The sequence below is a fragment of the Cricetulus griseus genome, chromosome 6 (genome assembly GCF_003668045.3).
Source record: "Cricetulus griseus strain 17A/GY chromosome 6, alternate assembly CriGri-PICRH-1.0, whole genome shotgun sequence".
Lineage (NCBI taxonomy): Eukaryota > Metazoa > Chordata > Mammalia > Rodentia > Cricetidae > Cricetulus > Cricetulus griseus.
In genome coordinates this window covers 65,936,702-65,955,658 of record NC_048599.1, presented here as the reverse complement: position 1 = coordinate 65,955,658, position 18,957 = coordinate 65,936,702, and the positions used below count along the sequence as shown (strand labels likewise).

At 35.3% G+C, this 18,957-nt stretch overlaps 1 protein-coding gene across 1 annotated transcript in view; it reads left to right on the top strand.

Annotated features, from left to right (window-relative positions):
• Katnbl1 (katanin regulatory subunit B1 like 1) overlaps nucleotides 1–13,590 on the top strand; it is a 38,925-nt gene extending 25,335 nt beyond the window's left edge. The window contains exons 2-10 of the mRNA XM_027422276.1: nucleotides 2,124–2,254; nucleotides 2,675–2,715; nucleotides 4,190–4,469; nucleotides 7,526–7,644; nucleotides 8,338–8,388; nucleotides 8,477–8,566; nucleotides 9,253–9,342; nucleotides 10,216–10,309; nucleotides 11,717–13,590. Of these exons, the coding sequence (XP_027278077.1) occupies nucleotides 2,138–2,254; nucleotides 2,675–2,715; nucleotides 4,190–4,469; nucleotides 7,526–7,644; nucleotides 8,338–8,388; nucleotides 8,477–8,566; nucleotides 9,253–9,342; nucleotides 10,216–10,309; nucleotides 11,717–11,749 (915 nt within the window). The 5' untranslated portion in view covers nucleotides 2,124–2,137 and the 3' untranslated portion in view covers nucleotides 11,750–13,590. The remainder of the gene's footprint in view (nucleotides 1–2,123; nucleotides 2,255–2,674; nucleotides 2,716–4,189; nucleotides 4,470–7,525; nucleotides 7,645–8,337; nucleotides 8,389–8,476; nucleotides 8,567–9,252; nucleotides 9,343–10,215; nucleotides 10,310–11,716) is intronic.
• The last annotated feature ends 5,367 nt before the right edge of the window (nucleotides 13,591–18,957 follow it).

Genomic DNA, 18,957 nt, shown 5'->3' with positions numbered 1-18,957 from the left:
GCCTCGGTGTGGATCCTTGGAGCAAGAACTTGCAGGTCATTAGTTTCTTATGTAAATGACTTCTCCCCGAATAAATTTAACCTTTATTTAACCTAGTCCCGTGTATCTTAATCTGTGCCGCTACAACCTTCTAGGTCTTTTTTCATTTATTCTGTTGATTTAGGTGGAGCCATTTTAATCTAGAAATTTGTGACCTTCAATTTTGTATAGTTTTCTTAAATTTTTTCATTGGTTTCTAATAGGTCTCTATTCTTCCTTGTACTACTTTTGTTTGGCTGGCTAAGCCTATCTTCTGACTCTTTTTATCATTTGCCTGTGTGTTCTAAAAGATAACCCTCCAGATAATTTCTCTTTTGCTTCTGTTGAGGTTTTGGGTTTTTTTTTGTTTTGCTTAATTTTTTAATGTGTATGGGTGTTTTTGCCTGCATGTATGTCTGTGTACCACATGCATTCAGTGCTCACTGAGGCCAGAAGAGGATGTCAGTTCCCCTGTAACTGGAATTACAGACCATGTGAGCTGCCATGTGTGTGCTGGAAATGGAATCCAGGTCATCTGGAAGAGCAGCTAGTGCTTTCAACTTCTGAGCCACCTCTACACCCCCATCTATTTGAGGTTTTTCTTTTTGGTTGCTTTTCTTTGGGGGGGTATTTCAGTCTTAGTATATCCTATGTTTAAATTTCTAACTATTTTCATTGCTTTGTTTTTTGAGACTGGGTCTCACTAGATACAGAAACTTCTTTGGCAACTTTTACTACCATTATATTTGTGTTTTTAAGGGATGTGTGTATGTATCCATACATTTATGTGTATGTATGATTTACTGTGGGGCTGGTAAGTGTTCCAAAAAACCATCATTTATACTCTCCTTGAAGTATATGAGCTTGATTTCAATCCTTCATAAGCCAAGTGGAAGAAGGTAAGGTGAAGGGATTTAAAATGTAGCATGTAAACTCTTGTTTGACACTTGATTTTTTAGTTCTTTCAATTGCCTTTGTACCTAATATTATTCTAAGAACTGGGTTTGCATTTTTCATAGAATAAAATTGTAGTCCTGGCACATGCTAACTCAGTAATCAGGATGCCCAGGTAGGAGGACATGGAATATGAAGCCATCTGGACTACAAATCAAGGCCTTTTCTCAAAAGGAAGCAAGTAAACAGTAAAAACCACTTTGGTCTTTGACTAGGGAAGAGGCTTTATTGATCTAACTGTGCCTTGAGTGGATATTCAGTCAGTGAACTTGTTTTCTGGATTCCCTTTATCATGGTTCTTGCTGTCCTTGATAGTCCCAGTTTCTGAACTTTGTGGGAATTCTGCTTTTCACATTTCTTTGCTGATTTAGAATTTCATTGTGTTTTATTGAAATAAATAATTTTGTGTGTGTGTGTGTGTGCATGTGCGCTCACTCGTTATATTGAAAAGACCTTCCAAGACAGTTATGACTTTGGCTTTGCAGTTTCTAAATTGTTGCTCTTATCTCTTCTTTTCCTCCATAATGGTAATATGCCTTCAAAAACTCCTCATTTTAATGAAGTTTCAGAAGTAATTGGAAATGTTTAGTTCATTGTCTTTAACTGAAGGCATTCTTTGGTTTTTTTTTTTTTTTGTGTGTGTGTGTGTGTGTGTTTAAATGAGGCTTATATTGTAGAGACCATCTTATAGTCTAGCTTATGTGGTTTTGTCTTGCCTTGTTTCTCATTCTAAGCAAAGTAGCCTCTAGACTAAGCTTTAGCCCATGAGAAGATGAAGAACCTTAAATTTCCTGGGATATGTTGTACTTCTTCTGTGTTTTGGGTTTCAGAAATATTTAAAACTATTTAAAAATACAGTTCACACTTGTATTCGTAGAATTAGGAGACAATGGCAAAGTTGGAACATTGAGTCTCAGGATAGCTTGGAGTACTTCTCAGGAAAACAGTAATCTATATATTGTAGATTTGATATGTACACACACACACACACACACACACACACACACACACACACACGTGAAGTATATCCCTTTTTATGTTAAGCCTCATTTGCACAGCACAGAGCTGTTGATGTGTGTGCATATACATGCTATAAAAGATCAAGTTCTGTGGCTTTTGAATTTTTCTATTTATTATTTTTATTTTCTTAGGCACTTAAGAGATTATGGCATCTGACACCCACCATGTTAAAAAACGGAACTTCTCTAATAGTGTTGAGGATCATCCCATTGATCTTCCTAGAAAGAGGATCTCTAATTTCACTAGTAAGAACATGAAGGAGGTAAGTAAGACAGTTTAAAGTACCAGATCGGTTTAGTCTCTTAGATTAAGTAGAATTAATGAAGCATAACTATTACTATATTCCTAAAGTTATAAGAAAATTTTGGTAAGTGTGCTATTTTTATAAGCTATAATATAAATATTTTAGTTGACAAGGAACTCAGAGATGCATTTTGGTTTTGAAAGGTTTATTAGCACTGAAATAATTTGCTTTAAACCACATTAAACTTACTGACTTATTAAACACCCTTTAAATACAATAGTGTACCTCCTAGTTGAAACCATGGTATTAGGACAGAGAAAACATTGATCTGAAAAAAATAACATTGAATTTTAAGCTACATTGTTGACATCAGTCATAAAGTATTCATAAATATATTGAAGAATTGAACATGATACCACTATTTGCTTTGATTTTCAGGTTAAGAAATCTCCAAAACAGTTGGCTGCTTACATAAGTAGGTAAGAGCTTCTTTAAAGTTTGTAGGAAAATACTGTAAGTGGTTAGAGACAAAGTCATAAAACACATAAGTATTCTTTTTATTATATTGTAGTTAACTTGTTGTCACACAGTTCCTCTGTGCCAGGCTCTGTACTAATACATCAGTTTTATCTGTCCTTTATATAGATAGATGCCATCTTTCCTATACTGTGAAGAGAATACTAATAGAAGAAATAAGTGATTTGTTCAGGGTCATGTAGCCAGAAAGTAGTAAAAAATGGCATGCATTCCCAGAGGTACCAAGCTGTAAAAGCAGCTTCCTAAACTACTGTGTCCAAGGTGTGATCTGAGGACCTGTGACTCACTGAGGCCCTTACAGAGAGTCTTTGAAGTCCTTGTTCACCTAGTCCATTTTTACTCTTTTACAAGTGTACAGTATGAATTGTTCAGAGATAGCATAAAAATTAAATAGCAAGAGACCAAATGGAGACAGAATTGAAAATAAAGCAGTATTCTGTTAAACTAAGAATCAGAAATTGTGATAAAATTGTGAAACAGCTATTTTCATAATTTTTCAGTTTGTTATGAAAAACCTGTTTCTTTTGGTAAAAAATAAAAAAGGGGGCTTTGTTTTTTGTTTTTGTTTTTGTTTTTTTCAAGACAAGGTTTCTCTGTATTGCTTTGGAATCTGTCCTGGAACTCACTGTATAGATCAGGCTGGACTTGAACTCACAGAGATCCTTCTGTCTCTGCCTCCTGAGTGCTGGGATTAAAAGCTTGCACCACCACTGCTCAGCCTTTTTGGTAAAATATTGTACGATAGTATGTTTCTTAGTTAGTATCCCAGTACTGTGACTCTTTATAGGGAAGAAATATTTTGGAGGCCAGTTGTGGTAGTGCATACCTGGATTCCTAGCACTTGGGAGGCTGAGGCAACAGAATTTTGAATGCAGACTTTGCCTGTGCCACGTAGTGAGAGACCCCGTTTCAGGAAAAATAACTTCTTTTGGCTCTTGGATTCAGAACCTCAGTCTATGACTTGTTGCCTTTGGGTCTGTGATGAGGCAGTCTATCATGGTGAGAGAAAACTGCTTCTCTTATGGTGGTAAGGAAGCAAAAAAGAAAAAATAGTAATAATCCCTAAGGATCTGAAGACCATTGTACTCTGCTCTTTAAGTTTCAGTTGTTTAGAAAAAGCTTAGATGTCTCAAAAGTGTTCCTATTTTCCTGTTCCCATACTGGCCTTTAATATTTCATTTTAAAAAATAGCAGCTATCATCCTTTTTTGTTTTGTTTTATATAACTTGCCACATTCTTTTCATTACCTTCCAGATAATTTTTAACTTTTATTTTCCTCTCCAAAATAAGAGTTGACTTTTAAAATTGTTATCTTCTAATTTTAGATTACAATTGCAAAATGTAGCTAATTAAATCTCGATTTAAAAACTTTTCTTCATGCCTTTTTTCACTTAAGAAAATAAATTCTTTTTACAGAACAGTTGGACAAGCTGTGAAAAGCCCAGATAAACTGCGCAAGGTGCTCTATCACAGAAAGCTAGTTCGTCATCCCTTTCCAAATCCTTGTTACAGAACTAAGCAGTCCCCTAAAAGTGGGGGCTGTGACATGGCAAATAAAGAAAATGAACTGGCTTGTGCAGGCCATCTGCCGGAAAATTTACGCCATGATAGTCGAACATTTGTAGTTAATGCCAGTGATTCTGGTTCTTCACAGACAGAAAGCCCATCGTCAAAATATAGTGGTTTCTTTTCTGAGGTAAGTTATTTTTAGCTTAACTTTACTCAGATTGTACTACTGGGTTTCTTTGGTTTTGATTTCTTTTTTTTTTTTTTTTTTGATTGTTTTCTTTTGTTTTTTCCCTTGTGTTATTCTCTTAGTAGATAGCCACCCATTGAATACATACTTTTTTGGATGATGATAACTCCTTAAACAGTTGTACAGATTAACGCCCCCCTCCATCTCTAAATTGACAATATCGTAAACAGAATGAAATGCCTGACAGGCTACTGTAAAGACCCAAAATGATAGTTGGCAAGAAGAAATTTAAAGAAAGGGGAAGAAGACATCTTGCCTTAAAAAGTAGATTACTGAAGCCTGTTATTCAGTCATATTTTGCTGGGTTCTTAGAACTGTCTAATGGGGATCTTATTCAGCAAACCTGTTACTAACTCTTCTAACTGTAAAATTAATTCTAAGGAAAGTAATTGTATACATGCATATATTTACACACATCATGACATTCACAGAAACAGTTTTAATAGAAAAACCTGAAATAGTCTAAATATGGTGATATGTAAAGACTTAAAATATTCTATTGCTTTTTGTTAAATGAAATCAATATGTATTTTACCATTGAAAATATTCATAGATTTGTATGTTCATGCATAGGCAAAAGAAAGGTTTTTATTTTTTTATAGTTATAATTTTTATTGTACACATCTATGAAATTATCAAAAAACTGGAATATGAAGTAAAACCTCACAAACCAATGCATGGTGTGCACTCCTTCTATGCTCCAAAGTTCCCAACTTGGAATAAGCCATGTTTTCTAGAGTATCTATAGAAACAGATGTTATTGCTTTTCATGATAAACACAAAAATTTTAAGTGTACATTTTTCTTTTTTTTTAATCATTTTTTAATTTGAATTAGAAACAAGATTGTTTTATATAACAATCCCAGTTCCCTTCTCCCTCCCATCCTCCCCCACCATCCCCCCAACTAAAACCCTACCTATCACATATCCTTTCTTCTATTCTTCCCCTGACTCAACCTTTCTGCTCCCTCATGACCTCTGCATCCTTCCTCTTCTTCCCTTCTCATTCTCATAGCTCCCTCCCCCCTCTTCCCGTGCTCTCAATTTGCTCAGGGGATCTTGACCCTTTCCCCTTCTCCAGGGGACCATGTATGTCTCTCTTAGGGTCCTCCTTGTTTACTAGCTTCTCTGGCAGTATGGATTATAGGCTGGTAATCCTTTACTCTATGTCTAAAATCCACATATGAGTGAGTACATATCATATTTGGGGTTTTTTGTTTGTTTGTTTGTTTGTTTCGGTTTTTCGAGACAGGGTTTCTCTGTGGCTTTGGAGGCTGTCCTGGAACTAGCTCTTGTAGACCAGGCTGGTCTCGAACTCACAGAGATCCGTCTGCCTCTGCCTCCCGAGTGCTGGGATTAAAGGCATGCACCACTAACACCCGGGATATTTGTCTTTTTGTGACTGGGTTACCTTGCTCAGAATGGTTTCTTCTAGTTCCATATATTTTCCTGCAAATTTCAAGATTTCATTGTTCTTTTCCCACTTAGTAGTACTCCATTGTGTAAATGTACCACATTTTTCTCTATCCATTCTTCAGTTGAGGGGCATCTAGGCTGCTTCCAGTTTCTGGCTATTATAAATAGTGCTGCTGTGAACATGGTTGAACAGATGTCCTTGTTATATGAATGTGCTTCTTTTGGGTATATGCCTAGGAGTGGAATTGCTGGATCTTGTGGTAGACTCATTCCCATTTTCTTGAGGAATCGCCATACTGATTTCCAAAGTGGCTGTACAAGTTGGCATTCCCACCAGCAGTGGAGAAGTGTTCCCCTTTCTCCACATCCTCTCCAGCATAAACTGTCATTGGTGTTTTTGATTTTAGCCATTCTGACAGGAGTAAGATGGTATCTCAGAGTTGTTTTGATTTGCATTTCCCTGATGGCTAAGGATGTTGAACACTTTCTTATGTGTCTTTCAGCCATTTTAGATTCCTCTATTGAGAATTGTCTATTTAGTTCTGTACCCCACTTTTTAATTGGATTGTTTGGTGTTTTGGAGACTAGCTTCTTGAGTTCTTTGTATATTTTGGAGATCAGCCCTCTGTCAGATGTGGGGTTGGTGAATATCTTTTCCCAGTCTGTGGGCTGCCGTTTTGTCTTGCTGATATCTTCAACAAATGGTGCTGGCATAATTGGATGCGGACATGAAGAAGACTGCAGATAGACCCAAGCTTATCACCATGCACAAAACTTAATTCAAAATGGATCAAAGACCTCAACATAAACCCAGAGCCACACTGAACCTATTAGAAGACAAAGTGGGAAAAACCCTTGAATTAATTGGTACAGGAGACTACTTCCTGAACATTACACCAGTAGCACAGACACTGAGATCAACAATTGATAAATAGGACCTCCTGAAACTGAGAAGCTTCTGTAAGGCAAAGGACACAGTCAGTAAGAAAGGTTTTTAAAAATATAATTTTTAACTTTTTTGCCATTGTCTAAAGCATGATTTGGAAGACACATTCCAGGTTAGTAGTTGTAATTGTTTCTGGAGAATGATGTCAGAGACTTTGGCCAGTGGAGTATTCACTTTTTGTCTTTAATAGTTTTGAGCTAAGTTTTCATACCATGTATTACCTTGTTTAAAAATACATTTAGATGGTACATTTGTAACAGGACAGAACTCAGGTTTGTGCTTCTTCCCCTTGCTGCTCATTTGATAATTACTGGCCTACATGCTTACCTTTTCCTGCATTCACATGCAGGAAATTAAGTCTTGGGTTTATGGGTTAGCTAGAAATAATTTAACTGTATAAATTAAATGAATTTTTGAAAATTGGTAACAAGGGGGAGAGAGAAAAGGTCTTGTTCACGTCGTTCATTTGCGGTATTGAACTGCAAACTGTAATATTCCTTTATGTGGGCCAGTATAAGGAGTTGGCTTTGTATAATTTAAAGCTGTGTCTACCAGACTGTTTTCATTAAAAAAAAAAAAAAAGTCTGTGTCATGTTTCATTGTGGTTTTAATGCATTAGATGATTGCCTTTCAGGTTTCTCAGGACCACGAGACAATGGCCCAAGTTCTGTTCAGCAGGAATTTGAGATTGAATGTAGCTTTGACTTTCTGGAGAAAGAGAAGTATAAGTGAACTTGTAGCTTATTTAGTGAGGTGAGTGTGACTTTTTGATCTTTATTTAACATGAATAATTCTTAATGATATATGAGAAGTGACTCTTTTAAGAAGTTTCTATTGGTTAAACATTTAAACCATTGTATTTAGCATTCAGAGAGTCAGTATAGCTTAAATTACATTCATCACCAATTTAAGTGTAATGAAGATACAGAAAATTGTCTTATCAGATTGAACAAAGCTGTTACCTTTTCTAATTGCGATTCTTATCTGTAAAACTAAGTGGGAAATTTGCCATTAAAAAAAAACAAAAAACCTTTGGGAATTTTAAGTGTCACCTCCTCATTTTATTTAAGTCTCTCAAATACTCCCTTACTGATGCCTAATTGATGACTCATTGAGTACTGTCTTTGAAAAGATGTAATTCATTCTTTTTTATCTGTCTTCTTCTTTTCTCATCCTCTGTAGCATTTACCATTAGCATCCAGCTCTATGCGTTTTTACTTGTTTGTCTTTCTTTGATCCACTGCCACCTCCTGCAACCACTCAGGCACTGGAAAACAAGCCCTGTCTGCTTTCCCCTTTATATCTTCAGTACTTTATCACTTCAGTGATAAATACTGAAGTTATTTTTTAAATATTGAATGCCTCCAAAGGAGGATACAAATTGTAATATGAATGTAAGAAAGGACCTCGGCTCTCTAAGCAATGGTGTCTGTCTTGTACTCGCAGGATAGAAGACCTTGGAGTTGTGGTAGATTGCCTTCCTGTTCTAACCAATAGGTAAAAACAGTATTTTTTCAGAAAAAAAAGTAAGCTTTAAAGAAAAATTATAATCAGTTCATATTTTATAACTTAGAATTTCTTTTAGTTTACAGGAAGAAAAGCAGTATATCTCACTTGGCTGCTGTGTAGACTTACTGCCTCTAGTAAAGTCTTTACTTCAAAGCAAATTTGAAGAGTAAGTACTAATCTAAATCTCCCCTTTTCCCTTCCAACGTTCTTGAATTTTTGTTTTGTGAGTACATGGTAGGAAACTGGTCTCCATGGCATATATATGATATCTGGTTTTTTAATTTAAAAAATCTGAACTACATTTTATTTATTGTGACAGAGGAAATCATAACAACTTGTAGGAGTTGATTCTGTCTTCTACTATATGAATTCCTGAGATAACTGGGCTGTCAGGTTTGGTGTCAGGTGCCTTCACCCACTGAGCCCTCTCTCCATCCCTATTTTTTCTATTCCCAAGGAGTTTATAGTATGATTAGGAAAGAAATGTAAACAATAAATGATAGTTGCAAAGATTCTACGAATAGCTGTGTGTGTTCTCTGGTTTTATGAGGAAGATTATAAAAGTAATGACGTATGGACTGGGGTGGTGGCATGCCTTTAATCCCAGCACTTGGGAAGCAGAGGCAGGTGGATCTCTGAGTTTGAGGCCAGCATGGTCTATAGAGAGTTTCAGGACAGACTCCAAAGTTACAGAGAAACCCTGCCTCAAAAAACAAACAAAAAATGAAATACATTTTTCTTAAGGGGGAGATAGGGTGTGTATATGTGGAGGCGTGTTCGTGGGGGAGGTGTATCATCTTGTCTAAAGGCTTGTTATATGAAAACAAATACTGTCAAAATATTTTATTTCAGATATGTAATAGTTGGCTTAAACTGGCTTCAAGCAGTAATAAAAAGGTGGTGGTCAGAACTCTCATCTAAATCAGAAATTACAAGTGATGGGTATGTATAGCTTTAAAGATAATTCATGCTGAAATTTCTATGGAAAAATATCTTAAGTAGTGAGTTTAACTTCTGATCATCATTGTATAATTTTATTCTCTTGATTTTCAGAGAAATATTAAACTGAGGTACTTTTTATTTATGAAAAATCAAGTAAAACCCCTTAACTCCCTGTATCTCTTCTGCCAGAAACCTACCTTTTATTTTCCTTTTTGTTTTTTTATTTGTGACAGTCTCATTTTGTAGCCAAGGCTTATATTCAAACTCAGCAATCTTCAGCCTCAACTTCCTTAGTGCAGAGTGTAAGACAGCATACCTATCTCAGCCCTTCCCTCAAGAAGGGAAACAACACAGCAGTGGTTTAACCTTCATTGCCCTGTACCAATAAGGAAGAAGGAAGTTGTTGGCCTTGCTGCAGTAGGAAATGGAAGTATCCTGCCTGATCTTCTGAAAACTGTTAACAGTCATCATGATTTGAGTATTGCCTTAGCGTGAAAATATGAGAATTCTACACAGATGAGCTGGACTCAAGTCAGGCATGGTGGAGTACAACTATAATTTCAACACTGGGAAGGCCAAGTCAGGAAGAGCACATTTTGGCTTCCCTAGCCGCCTCTTAAATTCCATAATCTTTGTAGATTCACAAAAATTTCTATGTCATACCCAAGGTTATTCACATGCTACAAATACCTGCTTGTTTTCTCAACTACTTTGATAACTAAATATTCTTGAAGTTCTGTACCTGGCATGTACTACTTTAAGAAGTTGTTTGACTTTATTGTATTTTGTTGGTTTTTTTTTTCCTGATATAAATTAAAAATAAGTCTGTATCTTACTATTTGCTTTTTCGTTTTTCTTTTTTTTTCCTCTTAGAAATATTAAGATTCTAAAGCAACAGTTGAATGGATTATGGGAACAGGAAAACCATCTTACTTTGGTTCCAGGATATACTGGTAATATAGCTAAGGTAATATATATTTGTAATTTAAAAGTTAGACATGAATTTAATGTTGATCTGTATTGATATGCTTGCCTTGCAGGAAAAAGGTACATTGCTAGTTTAGATTTTAAACTCCTAGAGGGCATTAATAGTTATAATTGCAGAAAGAATTATTAGTAAAAAATAATTCCACTTACTGCTGGGCCCTTGCTGTCATGAGTAGTTATTTACCAGGAAATAAAAGTATTGTAAGGATTAAAGAAATCTTTATGTCATTGGCTTATGAAATGTTCCTTGGACACCTGTATAAAAAGGAACAAGTGACATCAAGCATTAAATGTGTCACTATATGTGGTTGTACTCAGAAGATTCCTCCAATCCCTTTTCTCCCTTTTGGCCTCACCTCTGTCTGTCTCTTGTTGAGACAGGTTTTCACTGTGTAGCCCTGGCTGGCCTCAGACTCACAGAGATCTACTTGCTAGTGTTGAAATTACCATCTTCTTGCTGCAGTCCTCTAAGTGCTGGGATCAAAGGAATGTGCTACCAAGCCTGGCTATCTTGAATTTTCTTTATATTGAAAAGCTTTCTTATAAACACGGCCTTAAGATACTATGATAATACTGAAAATTGTCAAGTAATTAATTTCAATGTAAGGTCTATAATAAAGTCTTCATTATGATATCAGCCCCCAATATATCATTTTAAAAATAAATGTTTTTATTTTTGTTTTTTTGGTTTTTTATTTGTTTGTTTTTTTCAGGTTAAAAACCCTAGCACATGATTGTAGGGTGGGGAGTGGATCTAGAGAGGTAGCAGGCTTGGTGATTAGGAGCACATGTTGTTTTTACAGAGGATGTGGGTTCTCTTCCTAGTACACACATTGCAGCTCAAAGCTTTGTGTAACTTCAGTTCCAAGGGATTCAGTGTCCTCTCCTGCGTTCTTCAAGTACTATGTGTACATGTGGTGCACATACATACAAGCATGCAAACACTCATACACATAAAATAAAAATAAACTATGCTTCAGGCTTTAATTATACTGCACATGAAGAATTTCTGCAAATGTTAACTACAAAGCACAGTTTGAGCACGGGAATAAAAACATTTTCTTAATATTTCTCAACATTATTGAACATGCACTATGTGCTGTACCCTGCAATAAACAAATATAGTTACAATTTTTGAATAAGATGTCTTCCTTCTTTTTTTCCCCCTCTATTTTTTTATTTGAATTAGAAACAAGATTGTTTTACATGTCAATCCCAGTGTCCTTGTCCTGTCCCCGTCCTGTGTTGTGCCCCACCCCCTCCTTCTTTTTAAAGGTCACAAAGGGAATTAGGGCAAATTAAGAAACAAAAGCAGAAAAGAAAGAAGATCGTGTGTGTTTGTATTTGCTTTATTAACTAACGGAGTATTTTTGTTTTATCCTTTAAGGACGTAGATGCTTATTTATTACAGTTGCATTGAAAGATTTCATCTTCTAAATTGGGCTATTCAAACAGCGCTGGATTATATGATTTCCAAAAGTAGATCTCTCCTGAGAACTGTGAACTGTGGAAGAAATAAAACCAATGTTTTCTTTTAAAAAGCCACATAATAAAACCACTAATGAAATCCTAACAATCTACTTCACATTGAAGTGGAAATATCCAGAAGGAGCAGCTTCAGCTTCAATGAGGTGAAAGTGCACTATGAAGACTGTTCGACTTTGCTGCATGTAGAATCTTTATGGCCGTTTGGTAGCATTGTTTAAGAACTGCTGGGTCTTAACTCAATCCTGCATAAGAATATCACTTATAGTATGCAAAACAAGACAGAACTTATTTCCAGGAACTATAAAGACCAATCATTAATTTTTATTGTGTTTTATGAAGAAACACTTAAATGTGTGCAGCTATTTTCTTCTGTTGAAAAGACTTCAAAAGTTTAAAACATCATAGTAATATTAAATTTTTTTTTGTCCACACTGATACCATGTACAAATGCCTTAATTATTGATAAGCCAATGTGTTATAACACCAATATCTCTTTTTAAAAAATTAAAAGCAACCATGCTTCTGGCATGATAAAATCATGGAATTAAATCAGGGGTTTACATTCATGTAGAATGTTGTTAAAATATATCCTATACCATTTTTTAAACTTGAGAAATTTTTAGCATCTCTGATTTTTTTTTCCAGAATCTTCATGTTATGTGTGTATGTTTGTGTTATCCTTATATAAAAAGAAAAGGTGAATATGTATTTGTATGAATGTTTAACTGGAAATGTTCTTGGAGTTGGCTAATTTATATTCACTTTTTATTGTATATAGATTTCTAATATTTTTCATTTCTGTAACATTTTAACTTCATTTGAGTAAATTTACTAAATATTTCTATTTTTTGCTTTTTTCAATTCTAATTTTATATGAAATCTAGTTCTTTTTCACTACATGTGTTCTGAAAAATTCGTACATGTTTCAGAATTGTTTACAGTTAATGCTGACATTGTACTTTTAAGTTCCAACACATTGCATCTCTACCTCCTCTAATGGTTAGTATGAAATCCCAGCAAACTATATGCCAGCAGTTTTCTTTTGTTGTTGTTATTGTTGGTTTTGTTTTTTTTTTATATAACCATTTCTAGCATTAGTGTACTCAATTCTGGAATGTCTTAACAGTTCTGAATTGTACCTGTCTTAGCATTGCAGTTGAATGCCACTCCTGATTCATCCCTCATCTTTCTTTAATAAGATTTGCAAACCTCCAAAAAAAGATAAATCAACTTTCTCCCATATACCAATGTACATCTTTAACATTTTAACACCTAAACAGTGATTACCAAGAAGCCTCCCCAGCATCTTTTCTTGCTATGAAAATGTTTGAAGTGTTACCTTTCACCGAATTCTGTTTTTGTATAGCTGTCATTCCAGATAGCTATGTACTCCACAGAATGAACATTGGTTGTAGTAATTGATTACTATGTCCTCAGATTAGAGTCATTCCAGATGACTGCAATTTTGTGATTAAGAGGTCAGGTATGTAAGAAATAATTTTTCAGGATATGAGAATTTCATAAACCCGAATCATCTATGAAATCTTAAGATGGGTAATACAGCCTTTCTTCTTAGTCCTTTAGTTTTCATGGTCCTAATGAACCATTTAGGCAGGTTAACATGGTTGGAGTGTGATGCTGATGAGACTAAGGATTTGAGTCTTATCCTTTTAAGTTCATTAATTTTTCACATGCACGAAGTAATTCCATGGCTTCAGATTGCACCTTCCCTTCAGTATCCATCTAATAAATTCAATGTGTGATCACAAAGAATGTGGTGTGTATAGTTTACTTTCATAGTTTACTTCTCAAAGAGAAATATATAATATAGATTTCCAGTTTTGAGGAGAGCATATTCAAAATAAGGTCTAACATACCTTATAATAGTTGCACAGTATCAAATAATATGGATCAGATTAATGACTAAGCAGTGTCTTTAAAAAAAATCAAAGTTCAAGTAAATGAAGCATCAATAAAAATTTAGTAAGAAATGGTGCTATTGTTGTAATAGCATGTTTATACCTAAATGTGTAAAGTGGCATGCTCTATTTTGTATGTTCAAACAATATAAGCAGCAGCCTTATATTGGGCTGGAAAGATGGTTGCTCTTCCAGAGGACCTGAGTTCAATTCCTAGCAACTACATGGTGGCTCATAACCCTCTACAATGGGGTCTGATGCCCTCTTCTGGTGTGCAAGCATACATGCTAGCAGAATTCTGTAAACATAATAAATAAATAAATAAATCTTTTTTAAAAAGGGAAAAAAAAAAAAAAGAAGCAGCAGCAGCCTTACCTAGCAAATGTTGTTCCATAGCACACACTTCAGTCTGTCCTTCACCTTTGCACCTCAGCTACAGAGTTGTGGCCTTAAGATCCTTGGACAACAGGTATGTGAAATAAGTATTTTTCGAACTACCAATGTCCTTTCATACTACATTTTAATTAGGATAGGGTTATCTCCACCAAAGAGCCAAAGAACATAGTAGGGCCACTTGCTGTGTTGTTCTAGTTCAAGTAGGACAGTTACTGAATTCATTTGCTTTCTTGTTACTGTACTGCCAAATAGAATACCCAACAGAAATTACCCAAGGTCTCTATACCTTTTGAGCTTTTCTACCTTCTTAAGTTTTCTGTACTTGGGCAATTTTTCAGGTTTAGGCACAGCTAGATTATTGAGGTGATAGAAGATCATTATCAAATAATTTGTACCCATTACAGATAAAGTAAATGGATTTTTGTAGTATGTGGTCAGAATAAGGCTTAAAATTAGAAAGCAAGTGTTAGCAGATAACTTTTTAAAATAATTTTGGCAGCAATTTAAAAAATAACTGGCATCAGTTTTATGTATAAATCCTGAAATGTGGGAATTTGGATATAAACATCTGAGGAGTTATAATACTAGAAGAAAGCTCTAAGGTCTACTAAGGAATTAAATGCTAAGACTAAACATGCTTGATACATGCCATGTCAGAACCTTTGATGTGGTTATTTGGCTCCATTGCTATATTTCTAGCCATTAAATCAGTATTTCTCTGAAATTGATATGATTAATATTAGCCATAATTAATTGGAAGGCTTCTTGGCTATTGAATGCTAATAATAGAAATCATAATTAAGTGTCTGGTTACTTATATTAGTGAAGGAGTTTGAAAATAAGTATTTAAGCTAATATTTCATCGGGCACTTCTAGTTACCTTCCTACTAAATGAAATGGTCATATCAGTTGGTCTTTGTCCATGGAAAGAAGAAAAGAGATAAGGACCACAAATCTGACTCATCTGGAGTGAACTTGTGACATGACTTCCAGCACGAAGTTATCTTCTGGATTCTTTCAGATGGAAATTATGTCATGTATTGATAGGTGCTTCCTGATATATGTGTGTGTTCTTTAATTTTTCTAGTCACACAATTTTAAAAAGAAAATCTTACCAATAGTCTACTCTTCCCCCTTTTTATTTTGTGACCGTGTACAATAAAAAGTTCATTCCTAAGACTGCCATGGTGGCACAGGCCTATAATCCCATCACTTGGGAGTCAGAGGCAGGTGATTTCTGTGAGTTTGAGGCTAGCCTGATCTACACAGCAAGTTCAGGCCAGCTAGGGCTACAGAGTGAGACCCTGTCTCAAAAAGAAAGCAAGCAAACAAAAATTATCCCTAAACATCACATGTTTCTAATTTATAATATGTATGTATTGAATCACTAACAACACTATAGCAATATAAATGAATGTTGCACATTGTGTATGCTGGGTACATTTTCTAATACTATAGTTGACATAGTTTAAAAGTCAGTATATTAAAATACTGTCTTCACAGTTTTCTCTGGGTCAAGCCATTAAGCTAATAATACCTTCTCAAAACCAAAGTTTAGTAAAAAGTAAGTACAACTACATGCAGAGCATTAAATCGCCATGTTCTCCCTTGAAGACAGTAGTCATAAAATAAAACAATACAGCTGTTGTTTACCTGTAGTTCCAGTAAAAGCAACACCACAACCACTGATACTTTTTCAAAATCAGTCATAAAATACTGCTTTGACATTGCATATTTTTTTATTCTCTGAACTGTTTTTAGATGAGAACTTCCAGACTCCAGATAAGGATTCAGCTCCCAAATAGACCTGTTCAAGCACTTGTTCTTTCTTTTTTTCCCCCCTAGCCAGGGTCTCTGTGTAGCTTTGGCTACCCTGGAAACTTGCTTTGTAGACCAAACCAGGCTGGCCTTGAACTTATAGAGATCTGCCTTCCTCTACCTCCCAAAGACTTGTGCCACTACCTCCAGGCTCTGAACCTTAAATTTTAAGATATTGTTTCTTCATTCAAGAATTGTGTAAATTTTTTATTTACACCAAAGCTCTAGGAAGAGTTGGCTTTTTTTTTGTTTTGTTTTGTTTTTGTTTTTTTCCAGATAAGAAAGAGACTTGAGTCCCAGAATATACTGAACCACCAGAGCTATGTGCTTCTAGATTTACTGTAGACATTGATGTTCAAGTTCCTGGCTTCACCCTTCTCTTCTCATTACCATCCTCTAAGTATGAAACAATGCTTTGGGTATTAGGTCAGTATAGAATAAGGGTTGACTTTGAAGACCCAAGAGATCAATTCCTCATATTGTTACTCTCAAAATAGTTTCTACCAAGAGTTTAATTAAGTGCTTCTAACATAATAGTCTTCGTTCCTGCTAAATATTGTTCTTTTGGTGGTATTAGGAATCAAACACAAGGCCTTTTGCATGTTAGGCAAATACTCTACCAATGAACATTAACATAGCCCCAGTCCACAGAGTCTGTATTCTTAGTTTAACAGTAATCATTGTATTCTGTCTTGGGAAAAATGGCTTTGGGCTAGAAATAGATAAAAGTTAATAATTAGAACTAGGATAATAATAATAACTAAGGTAATATATGTATGTATATTTATATGTCTGGGTGTGTGTGTGTGTATAGACAAGGCATGGTGGCTCATGCCTGAAATCCCTACATTCAGGAAACCGAGGCAGGAGAATGAGAATTTTAAGGCCAGCCTTGTATTCAGGTCACAAAGAATAAGTACCAAGACCTTGTTGATAATAGCAGCAACAACAAAAATCTCAATATTACCTTGTGCATACATAGTTACTACAACCAGCCATAAAGTTTATTGTATTCTCATGGGGAGCAAAGGAGTAGGAATTTTCTAATAGACAGATGTACTGTTGTCTTACTTAACACTATTGTCCTTAGCTTACTAAGGCTTTTATACTATTACATAGGTAGAATTTCTGAGCCTTTGTCAACTCTGAAATCACCTTTCTATTAGCTTGCTTAAAAAAAAAAAGATGTATGTAAATGTTTTAAAGCAAAACAGCAGCAGAAATTTATTAGTACTTTAATACCTTTAAAATAGTTCATATTTTGATTTTGTCATTCATGAAAAGCTTTTTTTTTTTTTTTTTTTTTTTTTTTTTGGTTTTTCGAGACAGGGTTTCTCTGTGTAGCTTTGGAGCCTATCTTGGCACTTGCTCTGGAGACCAGACTGGCCTCGAACTCACAGAGATCCGCCTGCCTCTGCCTCCAGAGTGCTGGGTTTAAAGGTGTGCGCCACCAACGCCCAGCTTATGAAAGGCTTTTTAAAGATAAAATTCACTTATTAAAACTAACTAACTGCGGGGCTGGAGAGATGGCTCAGAGGTTAAGAGCACTGGCTACACTTCAGAGGTCCTGAGTTTAATTCCCAGCACCCACGGTGGCTCACAACCATCTATTATGAGATCTGGTGTCCTCTTCTGGCCTGCAGGCATACATGTATTAGGCAGAACACTGCATACATAACAAATATATTTTTTAAAAAAGTAACTAACTGTATGCAAGTATAGCAATGGAAACAAACTAATTTGTTAGGCTTTTAATAAAATACAGGAGGCTGGGATAATGGCTCAGTAAATTGTTATGCAAGCTTAAGGACCTGAGTTCTGATCACCAACACCCCTGTAATCGAATCTCTGCAATGGGGAGGTAGAACTAGGAAGGTAATAAAACTCAATAATTCTTTGAAAATATAGGTTGATGTAGGAATTACAGATTTCATGTTTGATATATAACATGATGCCTTTAAATGCTAATGCAGCTGTTGTCTAGTGTGATATGACAAACTACAATATATCTTTGAAATTAAATACTTCAATTAAAGGGTATTTATAAAATATGCAGTTTCCATGAGCTTCTGCAGCAGCTGGCACTCCCATTTGTCATATCACGTGTGGCTTAAGTTTCTAGTCGATACTTTACTATGTCTTAAAATAATCTCCTGTGCCATCTTCTGAGAATAAAAGTCACAGCTGATTGCATAGTAAGAGAAAACTTCCTTAGACCATTACAGTAATATTAGCAGAGAGCTATAGAACTAAGTTTATGAATATCCATATGCAATTGTTATGAGAAGTGCTAACAATAGCAATGAAATGCTTGGTTTAACACCCAGTAAGTTCAGTATAAGACTCTCAAAATCCAAATAGAGTGGAATTACTTTTTTCCAGTTGAACTAATACAAACCTCTTTTCATTCATTCTGATTCAGTTCTCTAAAGGGATACTTGAGGTTTCCCCACTTTTATTGGAGAATTAAGATGGTTGTGTCCCCATTCAAGCTGTTACAAGGGTATGCTAACATCTTTCCTGTGCTGTTGCCTGTTTGTATGCCGTACAGGCATTTAACTGCCACATTGTCAGGTACAAGTAAGATGAAGATGAGGCTGTCCATAAGCTACCAATTTCTTGTTTTGTGTGGACATATAGCACAAAGGGTAAATTATTTTCTACCTCAAAAAATTGTTATAAATGCACTGTAGTTCTAAAATCATAATTTGGAATTCTTACTTTTTTTCTTTTTTTTAAATAATTCTTTTTTTAAAAGGTTTTTTATTTATTTATTATGTATTTTACATTCTGCTTCCATGTATATCTGCACACCAGAAGAGGGCACCAGATCTCCTAGGATGGTTGTGAGCCACCATGTGGTTGCTGGGAATTGAACTCAGGACCCTTGGAAGAGCAGTTGGTGCTCTTAACCTCTGAGCCATCTCTCCTGATCCCGAATTCTTACATTTTTAACCTTCACTCTTGGGACAATCCAAAACTAAGCACTTTTGTACTCAAATGTAAA